Source organism: Caretta caretta, chromosome 5 (genome assembly GCF_965140235.1).
Source record: "Caretta caretta isolate rCarCar2 chromosome 5, rCarCar1.hap1, whole genome shotgun sequence".
In the NCBI taxonomy this organism is placed as follows: domain Eukaryota; kingdom Metazoa; phylum Chordata; order Testudines; family Cheloniidae; genus Caretta; species Caretta caretta.
The window spans coordinates 47,269,122-47,295,485 of record NC_134210.1 but is presented as its reverse complement, the minus strand read 5'-3'; the positions used below and the strand labels follow the sequence as shown (position 1 = coordinate 47,295,485).

Below are 26,364 nucleotides of genomic sequence, written 5' to 3'. Positions count from 1 at the left end.
AAGCTGAAAAGTCCTAGCCTCTTTAATCTTTCCTCATATGGGACCCGTTCCAAACCCCTAATCATTTTAGTTGCCCTTTTCTGAACCTTTTCTAATGCGAGTATATCTTTTTTGAGATGAGGGGACCACATCTGTATGCAGTATTCAAGATGTGCCGTACCATGGATTTATATAAGGGCAATAAGATATTCTCTGTTTTATTCTCTATCCCTTTTTAAATGATTCCTAACATCCCGTTTGCTTTTTTGACTGCTGCACATTGTGTGGACGTCTTCAGAGAACTATCCACAATGACTCCAAGATCTTTCTCCTGATTAGTTGTAACTAAATTAGCCCCCATCATATTGTATGTATAGTTGGGGTTATTTTTTCCAACGTGCATTACTTTACATTTATCCACATTAAATTTCATTTGCCATTTTGTTGCCCAATCACTTAGTTTTGTGAGATCTTTTTGAAGTTCTTCACAGTCTGCTTTGGTCTTAACTATCTTGAGCAGTTTAGTATCATCTGCAAACGCGGGGTCAGCCACCAATTAATTACTCCGTTCACAAGACCAGTTTTGATAACTTTGAAACAAAAAAAAGTCAATATTTAAAAGTCATATGTGAACTGAATGCATGAGACGTTAGAAACAAGCCATTTTTGGAGAGGCCAAAACATGGGGAGACAATTTATCGGTTTATATTTCTTTATGAAGATTTTTGATGCAACACAAAACCATAGGTTTAAATACAGAATAAGAAGAAACAGGTTACATGAAAGTAAACTCTAAAATAGGAATTGTGTGACACTTAATAAAGAAATTCATTTGAATTCCAGTGATTAGTAAAGGACTTCAAACTATTGTCTCTGATGATATAAATCCCTTCAAATGGACAACTCCTAATGAGTGAGCTGCTGGGGGAAACTGCTGCTTCTTGGGACTTGCTCTGCCCTCCCTTCCCCCCGCCCCTTACTTTTACCTCCACGGAGTCCTTGTGACTGGGGGAAGTCATATGGAGCCTGTTGCCCATAGGAGCTGCCCCCAACCAAGAGAGGCAGGGGAGGGAAGGAAAAGGTCTCTGGCTGCTGCTGGGGGAGACCTTGTTCTACGCAGTATGCACCTGCTTGTACATCCGATGAAGTGAGCTGTAGCTCAGGAAAGCTTATGCTCAAATAAATTTGTTGGTCTCTAAGGTGCCATAAGTCCTCCTGTTCTTTTTGCGGATACAGACTAATACGGCTGCTACTCTGAAACATCTCTAGGAGAGAAGACCCCATTTATCTACCTCCTCCACAAGGGCATTGTGAGGGATAATCAATTCATGTTCATATAACACTATGCAAAGCATCTCAGAGTCTAGCAAACCATTGGTAAGAGCCCTTATAGGCACTGATAGCATTGCAGACACCCAGGAAATCAGAGGGTCCAGTTAATATAGGTATGAACAGGTTCTGGTTCAGTGTGGAATGCTGCTGCTGCCTTTCCTGTGCAATTCCATGTAAGGGGAGAGGGATGCGGCGAGGCTCTTTGTTTCCTGCTTTGCCTTTGGATAGTTGGGCTAATTCTAACTATCAGTCCCACATTTAGTAGGTGCAGAGGGACAGTGCGCTTCTCCCTGTAGCTGTTTAACTATGCCAGACAGGTAAGTAGAAAAGACAGCTGCCAATGAGAAGAGCTAGACTGGCTTGGAAATTTGTGGCTGTGATTTGGACCCTCGTCATACCCACGTACTTTGTCACTGAGATAGGGTAACCCATGGTAACTGAATTCCTAGCAGTACAGGGACCAAGTGCCTCCCCTCCCAACAGCTCTATAAAAAGGGTCTGTCAAAGGAACCCCACAGGCTGCTGCCTATCAGCACAGACAAGAAAGAAAACTTAGACAGTGAGAGAGAGTCAGGGACCAGAGAGGAAGTGCCAGCATGGCTTCTGCTTTCAGACTTCAGTGCCACTGCATCCTGATCTTCTTGGCAGCCCACAAGGGGGAAACCAGATACCTAGAGGTGAGCAATGCAACTGGCACCTATCACAGCTCATCACACCTTCTCCAGCCTTCTTCCAACTCGCAGTTCCAGGTTTAGGGCATCCTGCCTGTCTCCTCTACCCCTCCCACTCCCTTCCAAAGCCTTCGGAGCAGACTGGAGGTAACATTAAAGGCAGCAGGTCCTCTCCCCATGTCCCCAGCTAGTGCCCCTTCCCGCAGCCGGCTGGCAGCTTGGCTAAGGGATTGAGAGACTCACCGTGCACCCGGCTTGCTCGCGCCCTCTCTCCAGCGCGGGTCCCCTCTGGAGCCGGCTGCCTTAGACCGTGACAGGCAGGAAGTTTCAGACGAGGCGTTGTCTGCGCGGGCCCAGTTGTGGAGGAGGGCGGGATGCCATTCGCTGACACCTGTGTCAGGGGGGTGCAGGGCGAGGGAGGGCTGCTGCCGTCAGCCCATGTCCCCTTGGCCCAGGCTGTTCTTGCCCGAGTGTTTCCTTTCCCCAGGCCAGGGGTGCTGGCGAGGACGAGCCCTTTCTGCTCCTCAGCGCAGACCTGAAGCGGGAGTTGTCAGGCAGGCAGCTCTACCATCGGGCGCTCAGTGAGTTTCTTCGCTTCTCGGCTAAGGGGGGAGGCCCGGGGAGAGCTCAGAGCGGGCGGTCTGAACTGGGGGGAAGGAGGAGGCTGAGGTGAGAACTCAGACACGCGTGATGTGGGGAGCTCCTGGCTAAGGGAGTGGGAGATGGGGTGCTCAGCTTGGGCCCTTGGCATGGAGGTCTAAGCCCGACTCCCCCCCAGCTCAGCTCTCCCCATGGGGGGCGCCTCTCTGCAGCACGGCCAGAGGGAGCCGGGCGCGGGTCTCCCTGCGGGAGCGGCGCTGAGACGCAGCCTCTGTCTCTCCAGGATGCATTGACATGCTGAGCGTGGAGGGGCAGTTCACCTTCACCGCCGAGCAGCCCCAGCTGCACTGTGCCGCTTTTTTCATAGGAGACCCCGAGGAGCTCATCACAATAGACTATGACTTCGTCAATATTGACTGCCAAGGGGGAGACTTCCTGAAGGTAGGAGGCTGGCAACTCCTGGTGATACTCCCGTCCTCCATATACTAACCAGGCACAGGACATGGCATTTATGGGTGTGGGGGGATGGAGGGGAAATGTGTGTGTGTATATGTGTTTCAGAGGTTTAAAAAGTAACTGTCATTCGTACTTGTGCTCCTAACCCCCTTAGGCGCTTCTGAAGCTCTCCCCCTGTAAGATCTGATCATGATGCAGGCGGAGTTGCTTGTTAAACTGCAGTGCAAACGTTTCAGCACTCTCACAGAGGACCCCTGGCTGTTTCTTCCTCCCTGTTTTCATGTGATCGGTTTTAAAGAGAAGCCCAGGTAGCCTCGTTAGTGTTGCTTTGTTGTTGCTTTTGTAACACGATGAATCACACGAATGCTGTTGATATTACTGTAGCTCTCAGAGGATTTTCACTGCACAAGCATTTAGCTTTAGTTTACTGATGAGGGGCTTGGTGCTTTCTTTCTTTTAAATGGCTCCAGTGGAGCTTTTCATGGCATTCTCCTTAAACAGAATGAACTCCATGACTCATGGTCAATTATATTTAAGAACTAAGAAAACATCACTGGAAAACTTTGACTTCAATGGCCTTACACCAGGGAGAAACTTTCACCAAGTACTTAAAAAAGGAGTACTTGTAGCACCTTAGAGACTAACAAATTTATTTGAGCAAAAACTTTTGTGAGCTACATCGGATCCGATGAAGTGAGCTGTAGCTCACGAAAGCTTATGCTCAAATAAATTTGTTAGTCTCTAAGGTGCCACAAGTACTCCTTTTCTTTTTGTGGATACAGACTAACATGGCTGCTACTCTGAAACCAAGTACTTAATTCAGTTAATGAGACCAAGGGAGGCTTCAGAGTGCCTGGGTCATGACCTTATGGTGCCCCCTAATCTTAACATGGGAGGGGGCTATACCCTCTTCTTTCCCGGCAGGGGTCTGTGGATGAGGACAGGAAATAAGGAGGAGGTGTGGAAGGAACCAAGTCAGGCCTTGGACTTTTGACTTCCCCATGGAAATACTGTTCCCTGCTGTATTACTCCTTTGTAGTCTCTCCCATCTTGGGATCTCCACAGGGATCACATTGCCAGTGGGTGATGATAGGGGAGGGGAGAAGTGATACTGGGGACCTCCTGTGGAGCCATGGCATTTAACACTGGACCTTTTCTTTGGGGCCAGAAAAATTCAGACAGAACTTCACTAGGGGCCTTTGTGGCTTTTCTTCAACCTACACTCTGAGTTTCACAATTCTTACAAACAGCTTTACCTGCTTATATTCTAACACCCACATGTAGCCACTTGATAAGGATTTGCTGCTCTAGAAGATCTGGGGCCTGATCCTTAGGTAAGAAAGCCTTTCCCTATAAGCATAAGGATTCCTCACTAAATGCTTGCAGGTTCTGGCCCTTAGCGTCTAAGTGCTCTACATGAAAACCACTGAAGCATGTAATGGCTTGCTGAGTAAAAGCAATGAGAAGACAAGTGAATCAGGGCTCAAAGGGTAGTTGCTCAGTTAAGCTAATTGCAGTGCAGATACTTAATTTGTTTTGGCTCTGACAAACAGTATTCTCACAAATTTTCCCAGAACACCGTAAGGGCAAATTTGATGCCATGTTTACTGTTATGTTCTTTCATGGTCAGCACAAGCCTCAGAGTGAGATGAGAAGGAAATGTTGTAGCTCAGTTGGTTTCAGGATGAGAAAGGGACAAAGTGGTTGAGGTAATATTTTTTATTGGACCAACTTCTGTTGGTGAAAGGTACAAGCTCTGGAGTTTCAAAGAGCTCTTCTTCAGCTCTGGGGAAGGTTAACAGCATGCCTAAGCTAAATACAAGTTGGGACACTCTGGTTACCTTCCCCAGACCTGAAGAAGAGCTATGTGAAGCTCCAAAACTTGTACCTTTGGTCCAATAAAAGATATTACCTCACCTACCGTGTCTCCCTCATTAAAAGGAAAGGCACAGAAAGAAAAAGGTCTGGCCTAGCACAAGCAGTAATACTGGCAGGAATTCTTCACTGAAGATTTATCATGCTGATTTTTCAAGATGAAGTGCCAGGGCTCAGGAATGTCTTCTATCCAATTAAAAACAAGCATTAAAACATTCCAAGTGGAAAAAGGCAGAGGCATCAAAGTAATTAATAGTTAGAGGTTGAGATGATGACATCAGTCAAAAGCTTGGCTTAGTAATAATGGAACAGTAATAATAATGGAATAATAATAAAAAAAGATAGTTTTAAACCATGAGATTCTCACTCCATCTTCCCTTCATTAAATACAACCAACATTAGCCCTGGGAAAAGTACAGTCTCTAACATAAAATACATGCATTTATCTACATGCGTTGACTGAAACATCAGCAGTTACTTTCTTTTAACCACAGGGAATATAGAAACACAGATCCTTCTAATTTCATTGGTGGTTTTGGACTAAACACCTGGTGTCAAAAAAATCAACAAATCCACTACTAGTTGAGTCTGTTTGGTATTGCTGGATTAGGATTATAATACGAGATCTACTTGTAGTAATTACCAAGAAGATAATCGCTAATATAAGCATTATTTTTAGGTACATATGGTATGAAGAGCACTGAGCAAGACAGAAGATAACAAGAATAAGAGTGAGGCAGGTGGCAAATTGGGATTATTGCTATTCATTGGCCAAGGACCAGCTAGCATATTATTTTTGTTATCCCATCCCGCCATCAACTTGTTTCGTTCACCCACCTGTTCTGTGTTATCTGTTTAGATTGTAAACTGTTTGGGTCAGGGAATGTCTACTACTTGGCGTCTGTGGGCAGGGCCTAGCACAATGAGAACTGATCTGGCTGACTCCTCTGTGGCTGCCATAATATAAATGTAAATAATATGAACACATGGTACATGCCCCTGAAGTATAAATAGGACCTAACCATCTAAGGACATCATTCTGAAAACCTTTATTCATGGAAGCAGTCATCTTCTTGCAAGTAGAGTTTGCAGGATAGAACTCTATATAATCTTAAAATACTTAGTCACTCTCTGACCTAGAATACAGCTGCATTTCTGTGCCTTTGATGTGGGACCAATACCTACCCACACAAGAAAGTTTGTTAAATTGCTGATAAGGCTGCAAAAGTGCCTTTCCTCCCAGCACAACCAACAAAAAACAAGGTGATTACCAGGTAAAGCAGCATCAGAATCCCAACCAGACTCCATTCACAGACCTTACTCCTCAAAGATTAGAGTGCTCAAGTGCATTCACAGACTCCTCACCACCAGCACACAACCACCCACAACATAGTACACATGCAGTTCCTCAGAATCTCACTCAAACTTTCCTGGTTTGTTGGACTGAAACTCCGGCTGTCAAACCTCCACAGGTAACTGGAAGGCTGTTTGGTGCGAGAGGGAAGGATAGGTGAGATGGATTCAGCAAGGGTGAGGAGCTGGTAAGGGCATAGCTACAGAACCAGAGAGGTAGCAGGGCTCTGGAAGCAGAGGGATAGGATGCACAGAGGGTGGGGAGCAGCATCAGACAGGGCAGCAAAGCCAGGCAGGAAGCTTCAGAGAATGGGTGTTGACTGTGAAGATGCATTGTTCTGTCAGTTGCCACCATGCAAAATATAATGTTATCTTTCAGCATTTTTTAAAATTGATCCCCCATGAGATCTGATATTATTTCCAGGAGCACAAAGCATTAAGAGATATATCAAGGTCATAAACACTGCCTTGTGAAGGCAGAGGGGTCTGAAAAACATAAGACCCTTTGTAAAAATGTCAGGAAGGACTGGTTTTTAATCCCTTTAGTGTTTAAACATGAGGGGGAGGGGTTGGATTCTGCCAAGGATTTGTAAAATGCAAGTTTGTTTTCCTTTTTGAAGTGGCATCATTGTGGGAAGGATCAGTTCCAGGGTTGGCTATTCAAAACCATCCAGGGGAGTTAGGAGCTCATTGAAAATAAATGGGTCCTGTGTTCCTAATTCCCTTATGTGCTTTTGAAAATCTTACTGTCAAACTCCACCTTTAGAGGAAAACTCTAAACTGGAGCCTCTTTTACATCTTTTACACTCTGTAATCTTTGACATGTCTGGAGACTGCTGACAGAATGGTAACAAACCTGAACTGTTCTTTGAATCACTGAACCCCTGTAGGTGTTTGATGGCTGGATACTCAAAGGTGAGAAGTTTCCTAGTTCTTTGGACCATCCTCTCCCTACTTCAGAAAGATATGTAGATTTTTGCAAAAGCGGCAACATCCGTAGGAGCATCAGGTCATCCCAGAATGTGGCAATGATCTTCTTCAGGATTCATGAACCTGGGAATGGATTTACATTTACAATAAAGAAAAATGACAACCTCTTCCGTAAGTCTGATTTTCATATTGCCACTTGGATTGTCAGATGGGCTACATTTGGATTAGGAACCAAAAAGAACCAATTATCATGAAGCAGTACAGTTGAAAAGAAGCTGGTAAACTTAAAACCACGCTCTCTGAAATCGTTTTGAAGTCTTCAGTAAATTGATAGACTTAGAAGACCAGATTCCTAGCTGCTGTAAAGTGACATTGTTCAATGGAGCTATGAGAATTTATACCAGCTGATGAGGACCTGGTTTAGAAAGTACTTATATAGGCTAAGCTTGTGTCTCACATTAAGAGAGAGAGTCAGTGAAATACGAGAGATTTTTTAAGAAAGCCTGCTATATATAAGATCCAAGGAATTTTTATTTCAAAGATTTGTTCCAATCTATAACGTTAATATATCCAATAAGAGTAAATGGTATTACTTTAAGAATCTTAAATTTGGCAAATGACTAGAGCTGGGTAGGTAATGAGAAAAAATATTCAAATATGTTATTTGAAATACATGGTGAATTTTGTCAAATTACTCTATGGCAATGTTTTTAAATGATTTGCACAGGTCTATAAACTGACCAAATGAAAAATATTTACTTAAAACAGCACAAAATTCAGCAAACAATTTATTTGCCAACCCAGTCCAGTTACTATTCAACCCAGTCCAGTTACTATTCATTTGATAAACATGCTAACTCAGAGTGACAGGTTTCAGGGTAGCAGCCGTGTTAGTCTGTATCTGCAAAAAGAAAAGGAGTACTTGTGGCACCTTAGATTTGTGTCCATTTATTCTTTTACATAGAGACTGTCCAGTTTGGCCAATGTACAAATCAGATGTCAAGAATTATAACATTCAAAAACCAGTCAGAGAACACTTCAATCTTTTTGGTCACTCGATTACAGACCTAAAAGTGGCAATTCTTCAACAAAAAAAAACTTTAAAACCAGACTCCAGTGAGAGACTGCTGCATTGGAATTAATTTGCAAACTGGATACAATTAACTTAGGCTTGAATAAAGACTGGGAGTGGATGTGTCATTACACAAAGTAAAACTATTTCCCCATGTTTATTCTCACCCCCGCTCCCCACTGTTCCTCACACGTTCTTGTCAACTGCTGGAAATGGCCCACCTTGATTATCACTACAAAAGGTTCCCCGCTCCCCCCCACTCCTGCTGGTAATAGCTCACCTTACCTGATCACTCTCCTTACAGTGTGTATGGTAATACCCATTGTTTCATGTTCTCTGTGTATATAAATCTCCCCACTGTATTTTCCACTGCATGCATCCGATGAAGTGAGCTGTAGCTCACGAAAGCTTATGCTCAAATAAATTTGTTAGTCTCTAAGGTGCAACAAGTACTCCTTTTCTTCTAACTCAGAGTGCAGTTCTGCCACCCTTACCCACACTGAATATGCCCTACTTTATATTCTAGGCCCAAACTATCCTGTGCATGGGAGGAAACTCAGAGGAAGGAATTCTCTGTGAGGATCCCCCATGGAAAGGGTGGGGTTTAATCTCCTCCCTCCCCACATGAAAGGCTGCGGGGGCTGACCCCAAATCTGGATGATCTCTGGGAGGTTTGTGCTTCCATGTGGGCTCTGATACCAGGCAGCGCTTCTCTGCAGCATGATTCCTCTGGAGCCTTCCCCTGCCTGTGACTGTTCTGAGGAAATGACAGTACAACACCCAGGGCCAGGATAAGGGGAGACCTGGATCCCCCGGTTTCACTCACTTCTCTCTTCAGCTCATCCAGTCTCCTTCTGCTCCATATGGTGGACCCTGAACCAGAGCGTGGGTCCCCTGCAGGATTGAGCAGGGTGGGAGGTGAGCTGCACAAAGTGGGTTCTGTGTGGATCTAGGGGCAATGTCTGAGCCATACATTAGAATAAATCCTCTTTAAAGGTGAAAGATTCCTTGGAATGAAAATATAGGATCTTAAATATGGCAGAAACAAGTGTGCCAAAAACAGTCGCTGCTCTGCACCGCGGAGACACAAGGTAAGCTGCCATCAGTAATGGCTGAATCTATCAATTTAATGAAGATTTTAAAATAAAACCAATATTCATCCTCTGGTTTCAATGGGATCCCTTTCAGTGTGAGTAAGTGGGGGCAGAACATGGCTATCAATGAATGTTTTAATAGATACATAATGTAAGATAATAGCTAGTGGACTTCATGTAATATGTAGCTTATTATTAAATACTGACCAAAGAGCTAGGTCTTAATCCCTAAGAAACCCGTGCCCCTATGCAGAGCCCCACTGAAGTCAATTGGACTCCATGAAGATTCAAGAGTCAACCCAGGCAGAGTCAGCTGCAGGATCAGGTCTAAGGCTACATCTACACTGCAGTCAGGGGAATTATTTGCAGCTGGTGTACATGTACCCTCACTACCTTTAATATAGCCAGCTTGCTAAAAATAGCAGTGAGGATGTGGTGGTGCAGGCTTCAGTGTGGGCTAGCAATGCAAGGATGTACCTGGGGAGGGCAGGCAGGCTTGTATGTCCCACAAGTATAGCTAAGCCCTGGTCTACACTACAAACTTATATTGGTATAACTATGTCACTCAGGGATGTGGAAAATCCTGACCTAACCCACTATGTCGACAGGAGGGCATCTCTCGTAGACATAGCTACAACCTCTCGGGGAGACGGAGTAACTACGCCAATGGGAGAAGCTCTCCCGTCGGCATAGGTAGTGTCTTCACTAGGCACTACAGAGCTGTAAGAATAAACAAACCCAAAACCACAAGCCCGGGCCTTCGTGTCTTCACTGCTATTTTTAGCAGACTAGCTGGATTAAAGGTAGCTCAGATAATCTACAAAACCTTCTAATTATACCCGCAGCTACAGTGTAGATGTAGTCTAAAATACTCAGCTAAAAGGAGTTTCTTTAAGTTCTTTGACATGTGATATTACGTTCTGAGTGATATGCTGGCAATTGCTAGAGAACAATACCATGTACTAGCCAAAGGAAATGCTGACTGAATCTTTTTTCAGCATTCTATTTATAATAAATAGTAATAAAATGAATTGTTCTTTGATAGGATCCATTATTTGAGAAAATGGGATACAGTGAAGAGTGCAGACTGGCCTATTTTGGAAGTGTAATGACACGGCCTGCAGGCCAGATTCTGTTCATGATTACACCAGCTGTAAATCAAAATAACTCTGCTGAAGTCAGCAGAGGTCCCGGGGGCAGAATCTGGCCCTGTGAGTTTGGCCTGTGAGCTGCAATTACATCAAGAGTGTCTAGAACACAGTTGGATGTCTAAATCTATGCTGTATGCAGATTGTGACTAATTACACTGTATCTTTTTCCTGTGCTAAAGCTTGCAATGTCATCTCTCAGACCCCTACGGGAAGGTTTACCCTGGTAATTCCTCATCAGCACAGAAACTGCAGTTTTTCCATAATCTATCCAGTGGTGATAAAAATATCTGACCTTATACTGGGACATTTAAATAGCCTCCATTTAAAGGTGAGTTGTTTGTTTGTGTCGTAGTAAATTAATGTCTTCAGCTGGAGTGTAGCATAGATAATGAGGTTATACAGAGTGTTATTTGTATATGATTATTAATATGTTGAGTCCCCTTATATGTGCGAGGCATCTCATAAGAAACCAAGCTTCTGCTCAAAAGAGCATCCAATCTGCATTTCACACAACCAGTAGTGATGGTCCTAAACAGGCAAAAGGGTAACACATATTGTGTAGTTATGGGTGTGTTTAGTATGACAGACATTAAAAGCAGGAATCTATTTACAATGGACCCAGTCCCATGAGGTGCTGAGAACCCTCTGTCCCTTTTTATTTCAGTAGGAGTGGAGGGGACTTGTTAACTTGCAGAATTGGACCTGGGGTGGTTTGAAATCTATGGAAATGGTATAAAATTAGTACCTTGAGTTGAGCCAGGGGAAACTCTGCTGACTGGATTCCTCTGAAGATCATAGTAACCCGTTTGGACCACAACAGGTCTTCCCAAGAAGACCCATTTATAATTTAAGCCTATTAGTATGGTAGGAGGGAGGCCCAGAGCAAGCAAAGAGCCCCTCCAAATCCATAGAGAGGCAAGCAGGTTCTTCCACAGCTCAGCCATGGAGGAGTTTAAAAGGATTACACACACAACCTAACAATAAGCAGCTGTTAGTTCTGAAGGGTTCCAAGAACAGGAGGAACACCCACTGCTGCAAAGAGCCTTTCCCTCCCATAACATGCAGACTGGGGGAAGAAGTGGGGCAGATTTCTTTGTCCCAGGGGGTGCTTCTCCTGTCTTGGCTGCCTTGCAGAACTACCAGCTGATAATCTTCAAGTTGTGCAGCCTCTTTATGCTCTTCCATCACTGAGCTGTGGAGGAACCTGCTTGCCTCTCCATGGATTTGGAGGGGCTCTTTGCTTCTCTGGAGCTCCTTTGCCCAAAGGTTTTCAATAGTGTTCCATACCTATGGAGTCCCGCAAGGGGCCTGGTTTCTGTCCAGCTTCATGATATCAAGCACCATAGGGTCAAGATTTGGGTGTAAACAACGTATGGGAAAGAACAGCAAATGATTAAAGCTAAGGTACTGGATTTCATGCAGGTAACAGCAATGTTCAGGCTGTGGAGTCTGAAGTATAATTTTTAACCACTTCATAAATTCTCATCATATATTGATTATACCATTGCTATTTCATAAAAACTCATTATATATTGATTATACCATTGCTGTTTTGTTTGAGGCACAGAGATAGTTTAATTTAAAAAAGAGAACATTTATGGGAGCCTGGGTGACTCAGTAAATAAACTGCATATCTTAAATCTCTGAGGATCCAGCTCAAACCAGTACCCAAGTATCACCTTGCCTTACTAGCCCTCCTTGCATGGATTTACATGGTTGTCTCTGACCAAGGAGAGAGAGTGTTCCCACAAACATAGTTCTTAGATTATTGCCAGGGCAAAAAAACCCCAATAAATGTAGGTCTCCTAAGTGAAAAAACAGAGTTTGCCCATTATAAACTAGCTGAAAATGCCTGTGGATCCAATCCTGCCAATAGATGCACACCTCTTTTGTCCCACACGGAGTTCCATGTGTCTCACTGAAGTCTCTGGGCCTGCAATCACATAAATGGTGGCAGAAGTTGTCTAGAAATGTAATTTGCACCAATTTGGCATGTGGTGGTGTGCAAAATGAGTGTGACTTAATCATTAACAGACAGACGTGGGATTGTAACAGGAAAAGGAATAGGGGAAACTAACTGAGCACAGCTCTTACCATGGGTTGAAGCAGCAGAATGGGAGTTGGTATAAGGTAGCGCTGGCAGTCAGCATTAAACCACAGAAGAAAATCTTCGCAGTTTTCTAAGACAATGAAGCTGCAGAAAGAGACTCTCCCCAGCTCCCTCAGTCCATAGAAGCCAAAATGTACTGAGGGGTTTCCCCAGGATTGCAGGGAAGGGACTTTTGTGTTGGCTCCAAAATCCTCTTTCACCCTGCCCCAGTGGATTTTAGGTCAGCTAAATGGGGTTTCTGTTCCTTTCACAATGCTCCCTACTTGGTAAACATGGAGGGGGAATGTTGTGCTCTCCTGATATTTTCACTGTAAGTTAGCTTAGTGAACAGCATAGCCTGGTTAGTTGTCACTCTGACAACTACCTAGAAATGTAATGGGATGGTGAAACAGAGTGGGGCACGTGCGCACACGCACACACACACACTCTCGCTCTCTCAACATTGAAATGAAACATTTTTTTGACAATTTCATTTGACCCCAAACAATTTTTCTGACTTTTCAATTTGCAAAAAAAAAAAAAAAATGTTTTCAGGGTCTACTTGAAACATTTTAATTTTTTTATTTTTCGTAATTGCCAGTGAACCAAAAAGTCAGTTATTTGCACAGCTCTGTGTGTGTGTGGAATTTATAGTTAGGATTATATTAGCAGCAAAAATTCATTGCAGTACCTTTGTTAATTAACTAAACTTTGCAAAGGTAATATATTTCAGTACCACAGCTATCGTATCTTACTGTTTTTGATAGGATGATTTGGTTTGTTAGAGCCAACATGATCCAAAACCTTAATTGGGTACTCCTATTGCTAAAATCCATCTATAGATTACTTGTATGGTCTCTTGAGGACATTAAATTTGCTAACTTCAAATTAGAGCATTAAACAGGCCAAAAGGGGCCTGATTTTTACAGATCTGAGCGCCCACAACTCCTATTGATTTAAATGATATCTAAATGACTGTTTAATTTATTAAGTATATTCAAAATGTATCTTCTGTCTCTGTCTTTATAGAAACCATCAACGGGCTGTGCAGGAGTGGGAGATTTTGTGGAGCTGTTGGGTGGAACTGGATTAGACCCCTCCAAGATGTTCCCACTAGCTGATCTGTGTCAATCCTTTCATGGTTCTGGTGAGAACGTCTTTTGTTTAAATTTGTGCATGAGGACATAATTAATTAGCAGTAGAGTACAGCAGAAATCTGATTTCCTGGTAGGCTTGGGTACTTCATATGGAGCAGAACCTGAGAATCAAAGCTGTTAAGAGCTCAACCAGTGTGTTTAGGTTTCCTGTATTACAGCCCCTAGATGGAGAACTTAAGGACAGACTGGAAACCACAGCAGGGTTAAGCTTCAATTAAAAAAAAATTCTTATTACAGATATGTCCGTAGTCAATAAGGACTGCAACAGAAGGATGTTCCTAGCAACCATGATAAGGTCAAAACAGGGCAGGCAAGTTCTGAGTGGAGGGGGAGGAGTCCTTCGTATGTTACTCAAAGTCCCAAGTTGTGCGATGCGATTAAGCAATTTTTTGGTCTGCTGACTGAACCGAAAAATTGAAAATATATATATTATATATAATTTCAAGGTGACTCAAAAGCAAAATGTTTAAAATATTTTGGCAAACCAAAGTAGTTAAAAAATATACATTTCAGGTCAAACAAAATATTTTGTCCAACCCAAAATGAAATGTTTAATATTTGAGGGTGATTTTTAATACCTTTTAAAAACTTATTTATACCTTTGATGTAAAATATAAAACAAAAAGTCATTTTGAATGGAATAATTAAAATGTTTCATTAAAAATGTCAAAACAAAACATTTTGATTTTTTCAGATTGTTTTGTTTTGTTCGGACCAAAACAATTGGCTGAATTCAGTATAAACTAGCTAAATGTTTTGGTCAACCTGAATCTACATTTTTTGATGAAAAAGCTTTGTCCTAAAAATTTCACCCAGCTCTAGTTCCAAGAGCCTTCTCTTCCTTTGGAAAGAAAAAATGTACTGCTTACATAAGTTCCTCTAACATGCGGGACGTTAGAAAAGCTCTAAATCAGCGTTATCTCAAGCTTTTCAGGCTGATGACCTGTTATTCAAAGTAAAAAGTTTTTGCAGTCTCCTTATATTTATTATAAAAGAAAGAGTAAAAATGTATGTGGGATAATAATAAGCCTATATAATGTACTTTTGTGGATATGTGATTTGAGAGATTGACAGAAAACTCTTGACTGTGATGAGTAAGGGTGTATGGGGCAGTGAGATTTTCTTTGCTTTAGATTGTAATTCAGCAGCTCGTGATATCTCCTCCTCCTCCTCCCCCCAATTGCCTTTCATGATCCATCTTTGAGGTCACAACCCACCATTTGAGAAAAACTTCTCTACACCAGAGCAAACAGAATTAAAGTCTCAGACAAAAAAAATGTCACTGAGCCTATGCTGAGTGCTCCTATGAGGTAATATTGTTTCCAAGGCAGCTCTTGAATACATTGTGAAATAGTGCTCGAGTTAATGAGAGAAAGGGAAATCATACAATGGTATATTGTTGAGATGAATCTGAAGGGTTGGGAGTCCAGTGGGTTCAGGCTCCCTCCAAATACAAAAGGCCACTTTGAGTTCTTGAAATGGTCTACAAAGGTTAATGCCAAACTCCTCCTCGGGAAGCTCATCACAAAGCAGGGTTTAATAACAGGCTCAATGAGCTCTGACAAGGTTTGGGGCCTGAGGCCACTCCTAATGCGTATTTGGAAAACACAGGTATATGGAGAGATACAGCAGAATAATTGGAGAAGCAATGAGAAAGACAGAGCTCAGTATTGTAGAACCTCCATACTGAGAAGTTCCACTGATTTCAGTGGGGACTCTGAGTGCACAGAAGACTTAACAGGATGAAGACCAAGAACTGGGAAAAAAGTGAAGGGGAGAAGGGACTGATCTGTGAAGGGGAGAGATGCAGAGGAAGAAAAAAGAGAGAGGGAGAAGGTACAATAGAACACAAGGGAAAAGGAAATGGAGAAAGAGTGGGAGCAAGTGTAGAAAAGGTGTGAGGATGGAAGGAATGAGGACAGGTGAGAGAATGGGAAAAGAGATGAGCAACAACATAAATTCTATAGAACTGACTTGAAGCAGGATGGATAAGTTTCAGCATAATGTGTTGCTATAAAGCTTTAGGAACAATCATCACATCTTAGAGCTCAGGTTCATCCTAAAAGGGACATGCTTGGGCTCTGAAAAAGGGATAGCACAAGTGGTATATTTCAAAGGTGATGTGTTGAGGAAGGCATGAGGAATATGTCTGCACTGCCTTTTGATATGAGGGAAGGTTAATAGTAAGGAAAATGTGACATTCCCTCGTGGGTAAGGTTAAGATTCTGTCATAGTTATTTTTAGTAAAAGTCAGGAACAGATCACGGACATTAAACAAAGATTCACAGAAGCCTGCAACCTGTCCCTGACTTTTACTAAAAATACCCGGGAGAGAGGAATGACAAACAGATCACTGCCAAGGCTTGCAGCTGCTCCAGACCCACCAGTACTCCTGTGGTGGGGGCTGACCCAACCCCAGCCTCTGCTCCAGCAGCCCTGCCCAGAAGAAGTCACGGAGGTCCCAGAAAGTCATGGAATCCATGACGTCCGTGACAGAATCATATCCTTACTCATTGGTAATGCAACATGGAAACACAGATGTCTTCATGCCTCTTAATCAATGGGGTGGAATAACCAAGTAAATAATCAGCTATCCGTAGAAATGTAGGGCTGGAAGTAACCTCAAGAGGTTGTCTAGTCCATCCACCCCACACTGAGGCAGGACTAAATAAACCTAGACCATTCTTGACAAATGTTTGTCTAACCTGTTCTTAAAAACCTCCAATGCTGGGGATTTCACAACCTCCCTTGGTAACCTATTCCAGAGCATAGCTACCCTTCTACTTAGAAAGTTTTTCCTGCTATCTAACCCAAATCTCTTTCGCTGCAGATTAAGCTGATTACGTCTTGTCCTACCTTCAGTAGACATGGAGAACAATTGATCACCAGTCTCTTTATAACAGCCCTTAACATATTTGAAGACTGTTATCAGGTCCCCTTTCAGTCTTCTTTTCACAAGACTAAACATGGCCTTTTTTTAATCTTTCCTCTATAGGTCAGGTTTTCTAAACCTTTTATTATTTTTATTGCTCTCGTCTGGACTCTCTGCAATTTGCCTAAATCTTTTTTAAAGCATGACATCTAAAAGTGGGCACAATATTCCAGATGAGGCCTCACCAGTGCTGAGTAGAGTGGGATAGTTACCTTCTGTGTCTTACATATAACACTCCTGTTAATACATCTGTCTTTTTCGCAATGGCATCTCATTGTTGACTCATATTTAATTTGTAATTCACTATAACCTCCAGATCTTTTTCTCTAGTACTACTGCCTAGCCAGTTATTTCCCATTAGTATTTGTGCATTTGACTTTTCCTTCTCAAGTGCCATGCTTTGCATTAGTCTTTATTGAATTTCATCTTGTTGATTGCAGACCAATTCTCTAAGTTACTAAGTCATTTTGAATTCCAGTCTTGTCCTCCAAAGTGCTAGCAACGCCACACAGCTTGCTGTCATTCATAAATTTGATAAGCATACATTCCACTCAGTTATCCAAATCATTAATGAAAATATTGAATAGTACCAGACCCAGGACAGACTTCTGCAGGACACAATTGGATACATTCTCACAGTTTGATAGCAAACCATTGATAACTACTCTTTGAGTATGATTTTTCAACCAATTGTGTACCATTTTATAGTAATTTCATCTGGACCGCATTTCCCTAGTTTGCTTATGAGAATGTCATGTGGGACTGTGTCAAAACCCTTACTAAAATCAAGATATATCACCTCTACTGCTTCCTCCCTATCCACTAGGCCAGTAACTCTGTCAAAGAAGGAAATTAAGTTAGTTTGACATGTTTTGTTCTTGACAAATCCATGCTGGGCTATTTCTTATAACCCTATTATTCTTCAGGTGTTTACAAATTGATTAATAATTTGTTCCAGCATCTTTCCAGGTATTGAATTTAGGCTGATTGGTTCATAATTCCTCTTAGTAAAGATAAATTCATCTTCCCCCAATGCGTGCCCCTGCCCTTTTACTTTGTTGTAATGAAAAGAGGCAGGATTGAAGTAGACATCTGTTTTGATACTCCCCCATTCACTGTGTTACAGTGCACATTGGACTCTCATCCTGAATTCTCCTATGGAGTGTTGTCTGAAGAAAACCTGACTAACCTGAGTGTTCCCTACTTGGGCATGCTATACTAGAATTTAAACACACCTTTTACATTAGGAGGAATCTTCTTGGTGTTGGCACCTAAAAACTGTCATTTTTTCAATAGGAAATATTTCACAAATGGTTTATTAATGACACCTCCGTGGTTGGGAATGGTTTCCTTTAAATATTATTATCAATGGCATTTAACATTCATATACATTTCAGGGCATAGACATAGAAAGGGGACAGGTGGAAATAACATATGGAATTAGTATTAGTAAATAGAACATTTGGTGAAATGGTCAAACCGTTTAAAAATTAATAATAAAAATACAAAATTTAATTTTTTAATTTTGTTAATATTTAACTTGTATTCAGTAGTGTCATCATTCTACAGTCAGCTAGGTGAAAAGTTCATCATAGTGGGAAAGTTATATATAAGAATGGATACTTTCAACTATATATTTAGACATTTGTATTTAGTAATTCCTAACAATGTAAAACGCTATCTTTTCATTGATTAGCTCAAATGAAGATTGGCTGTGACAATACTGTACTACGAATGGTGTCCAGTGGCAAGCATATTAATCGTGTGTCATTTGAGTATCATCAGCTTGACCAATATGAATTGGAAAACAGAAAGGAGAATAGCATTGAGGAGTTCTGCTTCCCTAGTATTTGAGAAACCATTCAAAGCATTTTCACGCTGCTAGCAAAAATATGGTCTTGGTTGATAAACAATGTACTTTTAATTTTAACTAACTAGTATTATCAAACTTTCTACGGCATACGCATCCTTATCTTTTTCATATTAAACAGCTGTTCCCATGACCAATCAGGAAAAATGATCTAATGTGTTAATCTTTCTATTTATCATAATACTTTTTTGTTGCAATATTTGGGTTCCTTTATTGTATCCAAAATTAATAAAGAGAACAAAAGACCATGTTCCCAATATAATTATTATTTCAAAAGGACATAGGCGAAAATCCTCTATGTAGCTAGTTTGAGCAATCATAAAAACTACAAATTAATATCAAATTCAATTAGCAACTTTACCTTTTTATATCAGATGCACTCACAAAAAGAAAAAATATGGTGGAATGTACATCAGTTTTATAATAGAAAATCCATTATTAATATGTGCAAAGATTGCTTATTTATTACTATAAATGTACTATTATTTATTTCTAATTATTTGTTTTTAATAAAAACATTTGTAGCATGGAAACTTTTCCTTATACAAGTCAAAACATGAATAAATACATTCAAAGTGTTGGCAAAATTTTATGTTGCATTTGTCTGAGAAGCTGTTTAACTCTCTGGTTAACTTTGTAAATCTTGTGCAGTTTTTTTGGAAATGGTAATCTTGGACATCTGTCACTGTAAAACTGGACCATTAAAGTAACATTATGGCCATAAATTCGGTTTGCACTGTTGCATACCCATATGAAGACTTACAGTAAGCACCAATTTAATAGTTAATTAAAAACCTTAAACAGTAAAGATAACGAAGTGGGCACTATGAGGAAAGTGTGGGTATAAGTGCCTACAAATACAGGTATTTTTGTCCCTGGACCTTTACCTACCCATAAGAGGGGGATGTTGTGTTACCATTCCAAGTACAAAGCTTCCAGAAGAGTGACAGTATATTGAAATATCAGCATTACACAAATTATCCTACCTTAGAAAAATAAGGCTCCATCTCAAGTGTATCTCAGGAGCACTTCTCGATTAATTCTTTATGTCTTTGAAATTATTGCTGCTAAATTTAGGCCTTGGTGACATTATGACTGAGATTTTTAATAGTGGGTCCCTAAAATTAGGCTCCTATATCCATATCTAGGCACCTAAGCAAACGTCCTGATTTTCAGAGCTACCAACTAGTCATCTGCTCCCACTGAAATCAGTGGAAGCTGCTAAGGTGTCAGCATCTCTGAAAATTGACACTTCTGTAGGAGCCTAACTTTTGGGACCCTGATCTGAACCTATAAATTCTGTTGTGGGTTGGGTGAATCATCATTGAAACAGGTAGGTGTAACCACTGCCCCTCACTTAAGATAGTGGTAAGAAACAGTTAGGCTCCTTTATGAAATAACAGGAGTTTTTGTCCTAAACACAGGTACACGCAGTGCCTTAACCAAAAACACATGTGATTCTGCCCAGGAATTAGCATCATGTGGGCAGAGGGTTTTTAGCTGGTGTGTGTGTGAGAAGACAGAAGCAGGCAGAAAGCCAAGCTGACAGTCACAGAAATGCTGGAAATGTGGGCGTGGAAGCTTTTGGGGCATAGAATGCTGGCTCGAAAGGCAGGCTTGGAATAGGAAGCGAAGAAACTTTCTCCTGCTATTTGTTCCTACGGTGTTCAGGGAGTCAGGATTTTGTGTATAGTCTTTGTAAATAAACAAGCTTGCATCAAAGAAAATACCTGTCTCTATCATCAATTTCTCCTTCTAGTGGAAACAACCTGCAGGTCCCTGCACTCCCGCTATCAGTGTGTGTCAAAAAGGGGTAACAGTACAATTATCTTTTTGGAACCAGTTCATGACACCCTCTTCAGAATCTGTTACAAAAACCATGCTTGAGAGGTGTCCATGTAGCCCTTTCTTTCTCACAATGCAATCACGTTATGTGTGTGTGTGTGTGTGATACCCATCATGCTTTGTATCAGTGTATCCTAGGAACACCTAGAATGTTATACTCTAGCAACAGAAGGGGATAGAGGGCCTACTGTCTGCTGCTTCTTACATTATGTAGTAGTTTATATCCATGCCAAGTGAATACAGCATTCTAACATCAACGTGAGTGGAAAGTGTCTGAGCTGATGGTACTTTACACCCTCCTTTGCAAGCATGTAAATGGTTATACAAGCTGCAAGGCAATTAAGTGCCTAAGGGGTGTATCCAGAGGACCTAGAGGCTGTATGCACAGTGGCACCAGCAACATGCAGGGCAATGCACTTTACTATGCCATTCTATATAGATAGGCTAGGAGGACCAGTCAGCCCATTACACAGCCCAGTAGAGGATTCCATCTACATAGCAAGGAGACAACCATGTGTTGCACTGACCACAGACAAGACATATGGCTATTCGTGCACTTACTAACCATGGCAGTTATACAGCATGTGGACACAGTCAGTGTGAAGAACGAGCCATAATAGCCAGTCCTGGCACCATCCTTTGCTGCAGTCACCAGAACACCCTGCTACCCTATGAACAAGAACTCTACTGCTCACTGTTTCAGCATTTGTAATGTTTTGTTATGAAGTCTAAATTGAAAGCCTGGGATTGTAAGTGTTGCTTACAGTGCAGTAGTGATATATTCTCGTTCTGCAAGTGCTGTTTTATTACTGAGCCAATGTTAAGAGTGCACATTACTTTTCTCTAGTCCTTGTGGCACTAGTGCTGAATAACGGTTGTGTACCCCTGTGACAGGATCCCCGGGGTGCAACCTGGGACTGTGGGGCCACTGTGCCCCCTTAACTTGCTAAGCTTGGTTGTCTATCACAATGCCTTACTGGTTTACAAGCAGCAAACCCTTCCAGGTGCTGTTATCACTCATTATATCAACGTATGGAGCCCCATACCCAGCTAGATTGCATGAATGCTCCCAGAGCCACTCACGAATCACACAGAGCAGAGGTTCTCAAACTGTGGTCCACAAGCTCCATTCAGGTGGTCCAAGGATAGTTCCCTCTAAGGTGCGGGCCTGGGCGGCTGCATACAAGAGAACAAAGGGCCACCCACCTAACTAGTGGAGCTGTGCAGGATTGGCGCCACTAATGAGGTGTCTGGACCCTGGAGAAGATGCACATGTAAGGTGAGGTGGTGGCCTTCGGGAAAATAAGGGGTAGGTGGGAGGGGGCAGTGGGGTGAGAAGAGGGGGTGGGTGGAATTTGGGATGTGCAGGTCTGCGGCAGCCAGAGAAAGAGGTGACTTTCCCCAGCTCCAGGGCTGCGGCTGCCGGGGAGAGATGGCCCTCCTTCCCAGCCTCAGCTATGTGGCTGCTGTGGTGGGGGAGAGATCCCCCTCCTTCCTAGCCCCAGTTCAGGGGCTGCTGTGGTACGGGAGAGAGGGAGAGACTCCCCTCTTTCCCAGCCCCAGCTCAGGGGCTGCTGCGGTGGGGGAGAGAGGGCACATCCATCACATTAGAAAGGTAAGACTACTGATATTAAAATATGAGTTGTGTGCTTTTATTTGTAGAAAAAAAACATTAATTATTAACTTCTTTTATATAGCGGTTTTATCCAAAGTGCTTTATAATAGCTAACAGTACAAACAACACTTGGAAAGATCATTAAGTGGTCCGCCAAGACCCTCAGCAATTTTCAAGTGGTCCACGAAAAAAAAGTTTGAGAACCACTGACACAGGGCAAGTCACTAGCCAAATTCTACCAGCTCCCAGACTTCTACCTCAGGAATATACCATCTTGCGCTGTTCAAGATCTTTCTTAAGCAATGCAAGTTTATTAATTGGTTCACCACTTCGTCAATGGAAAGTGGACATGCAACAGCCTTTTTAACCTGAGCAGATTTACCAAATACTTCAAACAAACTCACTGGTAAGCTTAAACATTAGAATAAGGTTACTGATTACAAAAAGATAGATTTTAAGTGATTATAAGTGATAGGCAACAATTTTAGTAGTTATGAAAGGAAAATAAAAAATAAGCACGTAGTCCAAATTCTTAATCTTAATAGACCAGGCAATATCTGGACTAAGCAGTTTTTCTCACCCCACTGGATGCTGCAGGAGGGTTACAGTCATTCATACACAGGCTCTCCCTGTTAGCCTGGGGACCAGTCTCCTCATCTCCAGGATTCTCGTTGCCTTCAGCATAGGTAGGGGAGATATAGGACAAACCATGAGGCCTCTGTCCTCTATTTTATATCCTCACTCCATGCATAGGTGCTGGCTGGAGCACCCATGGGGAAAAATTGGTGGGTGCTCTGCACCCACCGGCAGCTCCCTGACCGCCCACCCTAGCTCACCTCTGCCTCTTCCCCTGAGCGCGCCTTCCCCACTTCTCCCCCTAGCTCCCAGCGCTTGCTGCCGTGAAACAGCTGTTTTGCAGCGTAACAAGCTGTGGGAGGGATGGGGGAGGAGTGGAAATGCAGTGTGCTCAGGGGAGGAGGCAGGGAAGAGGTGGGGATTTGGGGAAGGGGTCCAATAGGGGCAGGGAGGGGGCAGAGTTGGGGTGGGTACTTTGGAGAAGGGGTTGGAATGAGGGTGGGGCAGGGATGGAGGGGGGCACGAGCACCCACCAGCACCATGAGAAGTTGGCACCTATGATTCCATATGCTTGGCGAACACAAGACCAAGCATGTCTGGTGGGCGTTGCTGAGTCACCAGGCAAGGTTGGCCTTGTGCAAGTGAGTAATTCCCCTAGTGTCTCCTAACTTCATATGCACTAATGATATACATATTTAGATAAAACAATGGCTTTCAGCAGATCATAACCTTTCCCATGATACCTTACATGGCATGCTTTATATGAAATATCACAATTATATAAAAATGATGAATATGAGAGTTACAGGGTGCTCCCTCAAGATATAGTGTCACATGTTAAGAGTGCACATTACTTTTATCTACTCCTTGTGGCTATTACTAAATAACGGTTGTGTACCTCCAAACCAAATGAAAGTATTTGTCTAGTGTCCCAGACTGCTATGTTGCTACAGTGCTATTGCGTGGTTGGAAGACATGTTGAGAGGCAAACATTTCACAGCTTCTCTCATGTTATTGGCTATCTTATATGTTTAGGGCATTAACCCTAAAATGAGGTATTTTGGAGTTTTGATTCTAACACATGGTGTGCAATTTATCACAAACCCGTGCACTTAGTGACATGGGGCCAGGTGTGTCCTCCACACTTGCAGCCCCCAGATCTCATCTGCCCCACTGGTGATTCTGCAGCACTATGCCCCCACAGGGTTGGGATCTGTGGGGGACGAAAGACAGCGCTTTATTACCTGAGGCCACGAGACGGGAAAATTATGTGCTTCCCCTACCAGCCCCGTGAAGATCGACTGAAGAGGTGACCCAGCCTCAAGCCCTATTACCTCTCCCACCAATCCTCTTTCTGCTACTGCTGTGGTCAGTGGGAGGTGGAAACTGGGTTGATATCTAGGGGCAACACTCCCATTGACTTCAATAGGGCCAGGATTTTACCCCAGGATTTTACCCCATTAGAGCCAATGCAGCCACAGAGTGTGTGTGTATGGCCATGGCAGGTTTGGGGCTAGTCCTGCAGCTCATTTTGGGAGGGGTTCCAATGGAATGATGTTAGAGCAGTGGTTTTCAACCTGTGATCCACAAACCCATAAGGTCCACAGAGTTCATCTAAGATTTCCAAAGGGGTTCGTATCTCCATTCGAAATGGGGTCCGCAAATAAAAAAAGGTTGAAAACCACTGGCCTAGAAAGTCTCCTTCTGAAGTTTTTACTATACGAGGGGTCCATCTCACCCATGGATATCACAGTCTTGCATTATATAGTCCCAGTGAAGCTGGATCACTGGGCAGAGCAGGTGAGATCACTGGGACCACCAGTAGAATTTCAAACCTAGAAGGCACATTCAAACAGGCTACCATGTTAAAAAAACTTCCTAAGAAATGTTTACTTCTTTCCTCCCCAAAGGTGAAATTTTCCCCTGGTCTGACCTGCAAGATGAGCAGCAAGCACAGGACCAGTGACAGATTTAGGGTCCAACAGCTCAGGACCAGCTCACGGATGAAAATGGCTGCTATACACCCAGGGAGTGGTTAAAGCAGACTGAAACCGAAGAGCCAAAGAGATGTGGGGAGCCATTGAGAAGAACTGCTCCTCTAAGCCAAGGAGAGGAGGTTCCTGCTACTTTCAGTAGAGGATGTGGAGTGGCACTCCCCAACTCAATGCCTCTTTCTTTAACATTGTTACAGGGTTTAAAGGTAGATTTCTGACTTTCTAATGGGACCCAGTACTGTTTTCTAGACCTAATATATTTGGCCTTAAAATAGCAATATTATTTACATAAAAGCTATTTTAGGTTATTTTCAGAGATTAAAATGAAGTTAGAATTATCTTCTTCCAAGGTATGTACATTCAGGATCTTGGTACTAAGAAATACTAACTTTATAGGTGGAGGGCTATGACAAGGAGTATTCTCTACAAATGTCTCTAGTAATTCTGCTGAGCATTATACACACAGTGCATGACGGGGGGGTGTTTGTTGACACTTGGCTGGCATGAACTTCACGGTTCACTTGTTGCTTCACCACTTGTGATTAATGTTGCCTTCCAAACTCATGCTGATAAAGCTTTTATATAACCCCACATCATCGTGTATTTTGCACAAAACCACAAGCCATTCTTTGTGCTGCAGATGCAGCTTTTCCTCATGTGAAAAATCAATGCACATTTAAGCCTATCTTCCTGTATTTATTGAGGGCTTAGTGGTTATTAAATGCAGAGAGCACAGTAGAAATGCTTTAAAACCACAATTGGAAGGCAGGTTTGCTACTTTTGGTTCCTGAGAAAATAAGACAGGAAGCAGATCTGGGAAGGAATGGGGGCATGAGCAATCCCACACTCAAACCTCTGGCATTGTGATGCAACTGTCAGACTGCTCCATCATACTGCCTTCGATTTACTTGTTTGTTCCACCAATGAGGTCCTCGGCACTTAAAACTCAAAAGGCAACTAACCACAGATTGGCTGACATTGTCCAAGGGCAGAGAGCCACGCCAGTATTTATTTAATAGTTTTTTAAAACAGGTATTGAATTGCCTTGGTGATAACCAGGATGAACTGGTCTGTGACGATTGGCAATGGAAATAACCATGCTCAGAACAGGACAAGTGTCATCCTTTTGAATGGGAGTCTAAATATTTAAATTGTTTTCAGAATGCTTTATATTTATAACTAAATGTACTGCTAACACTAATGCGATGAAACTGTGCCATTCAATTCACTTGATTGAAGGTTGATTGCATGGAAGGTTTTATCTGTAATTAGGAAACAGTTTCCAAAAAAGCTGAACAATGAAAAATGTAGGTTTGTAGATTGCACCAAGTGCTGGATGATATAAACAGCTTTGCTATAGAATCTCTCTATTCTTAGAAGATCTAAAATGTAACTTCAATGCAGTCAAAATGTTCTTGCTTAACATTCAAGGCAGATTTTATTCTACTTATTCACCTGTACATACCGGCAATCTGTACTAGTGAACCCCGTTATGGGGGATACTGCAGACACGTAATTGCCTTATGTAACAAAGAGATACTTTTTTCTTAAAGAATTTTTGATTTTCTGTATGAACTCAAGTAAAACTTCTTACAACCCCAACACTTTACCTACTCAGTATTAAATACAAGCTAAATTATACTTCAGGGAAGTGATTCATTATAATCATTTTTATTTAGATCCACATTACTTCTGGTAGCTGAGCGATTTGCTTGTTGATAAATTGACGCACTTCTTACTTTTTTCACTTTGTCTTTAAAGATCAGCAACAAC

The 26,364-nt window shown here is 42.3% G+C and overlaps 1 protein-coding gene across 2 annotated transcripts; it reads left to right on the top strand.

Moving 5' to 3' along the window:
- Positions 1-1,766: 1,766 nt before the first annotated feature.
- Positions 1,767-26,242, top strand: CRHBP (corticotropin releasing hormone binding protein). Of its 2 annotated transcripts, none has more exons than XM_048849544.2 (7): positions 1,767-1,988; positions 2,470-2,563; positions 2,866-3,023; positions 7,157-7,367; positions 10,693-10,841; positions 13,632-13,749; positions 24,508-26,242. In XM_048849544.2, exons 1-7 carry the CDS (start codon positions 1,908-1,910, stop codon positions 24,561-24,563), a joined length of 867 nt encoding a protein of 288 aa, XP_048705501.1. In that variant the 5' UTR covers positions 1,767-1,907; the 3' UTR covers positions 24,564-26,242. The 2 variants fall into 2 exon arrangements, with proteins under 2 accessions (XP_048705501.1, XP_048705500.1); XM_048849543.2 differs by lacking the exon at positions 24,508-26,242 and adding an exon at positions 18,388-20,288 and having other exon boundaries at positions 1,773-1,988.
- Positions 26,243-26,364: the final 122 nt, after the last annotated feature.

Excerpts from the sequence above, each read along its gene's own strand:
- CRHBP (XM_048849543.2), top strand. The coding sequence starts at position 1,908 with ATGGCTTCTGCTTTCAGACTTCAGTGCCACTGCATCCTGATCTTCTTG. Across the intron at positions 10,842-13,631 it reads TAAATAGCCTCCATTTAAAG|AAACCATCAACGGGCTGTGC; the intron begins GTGAGTTGTTTG and ends CTGTCTTTATAG. Across the intron at positions 13,750-18,387 it reads TCAATCCTTTCATGGTTCTG|CTCAAATGAAGATTGGCTGT; the intron begins GTGAGAACGTCT and ends TTCATTGATTAG.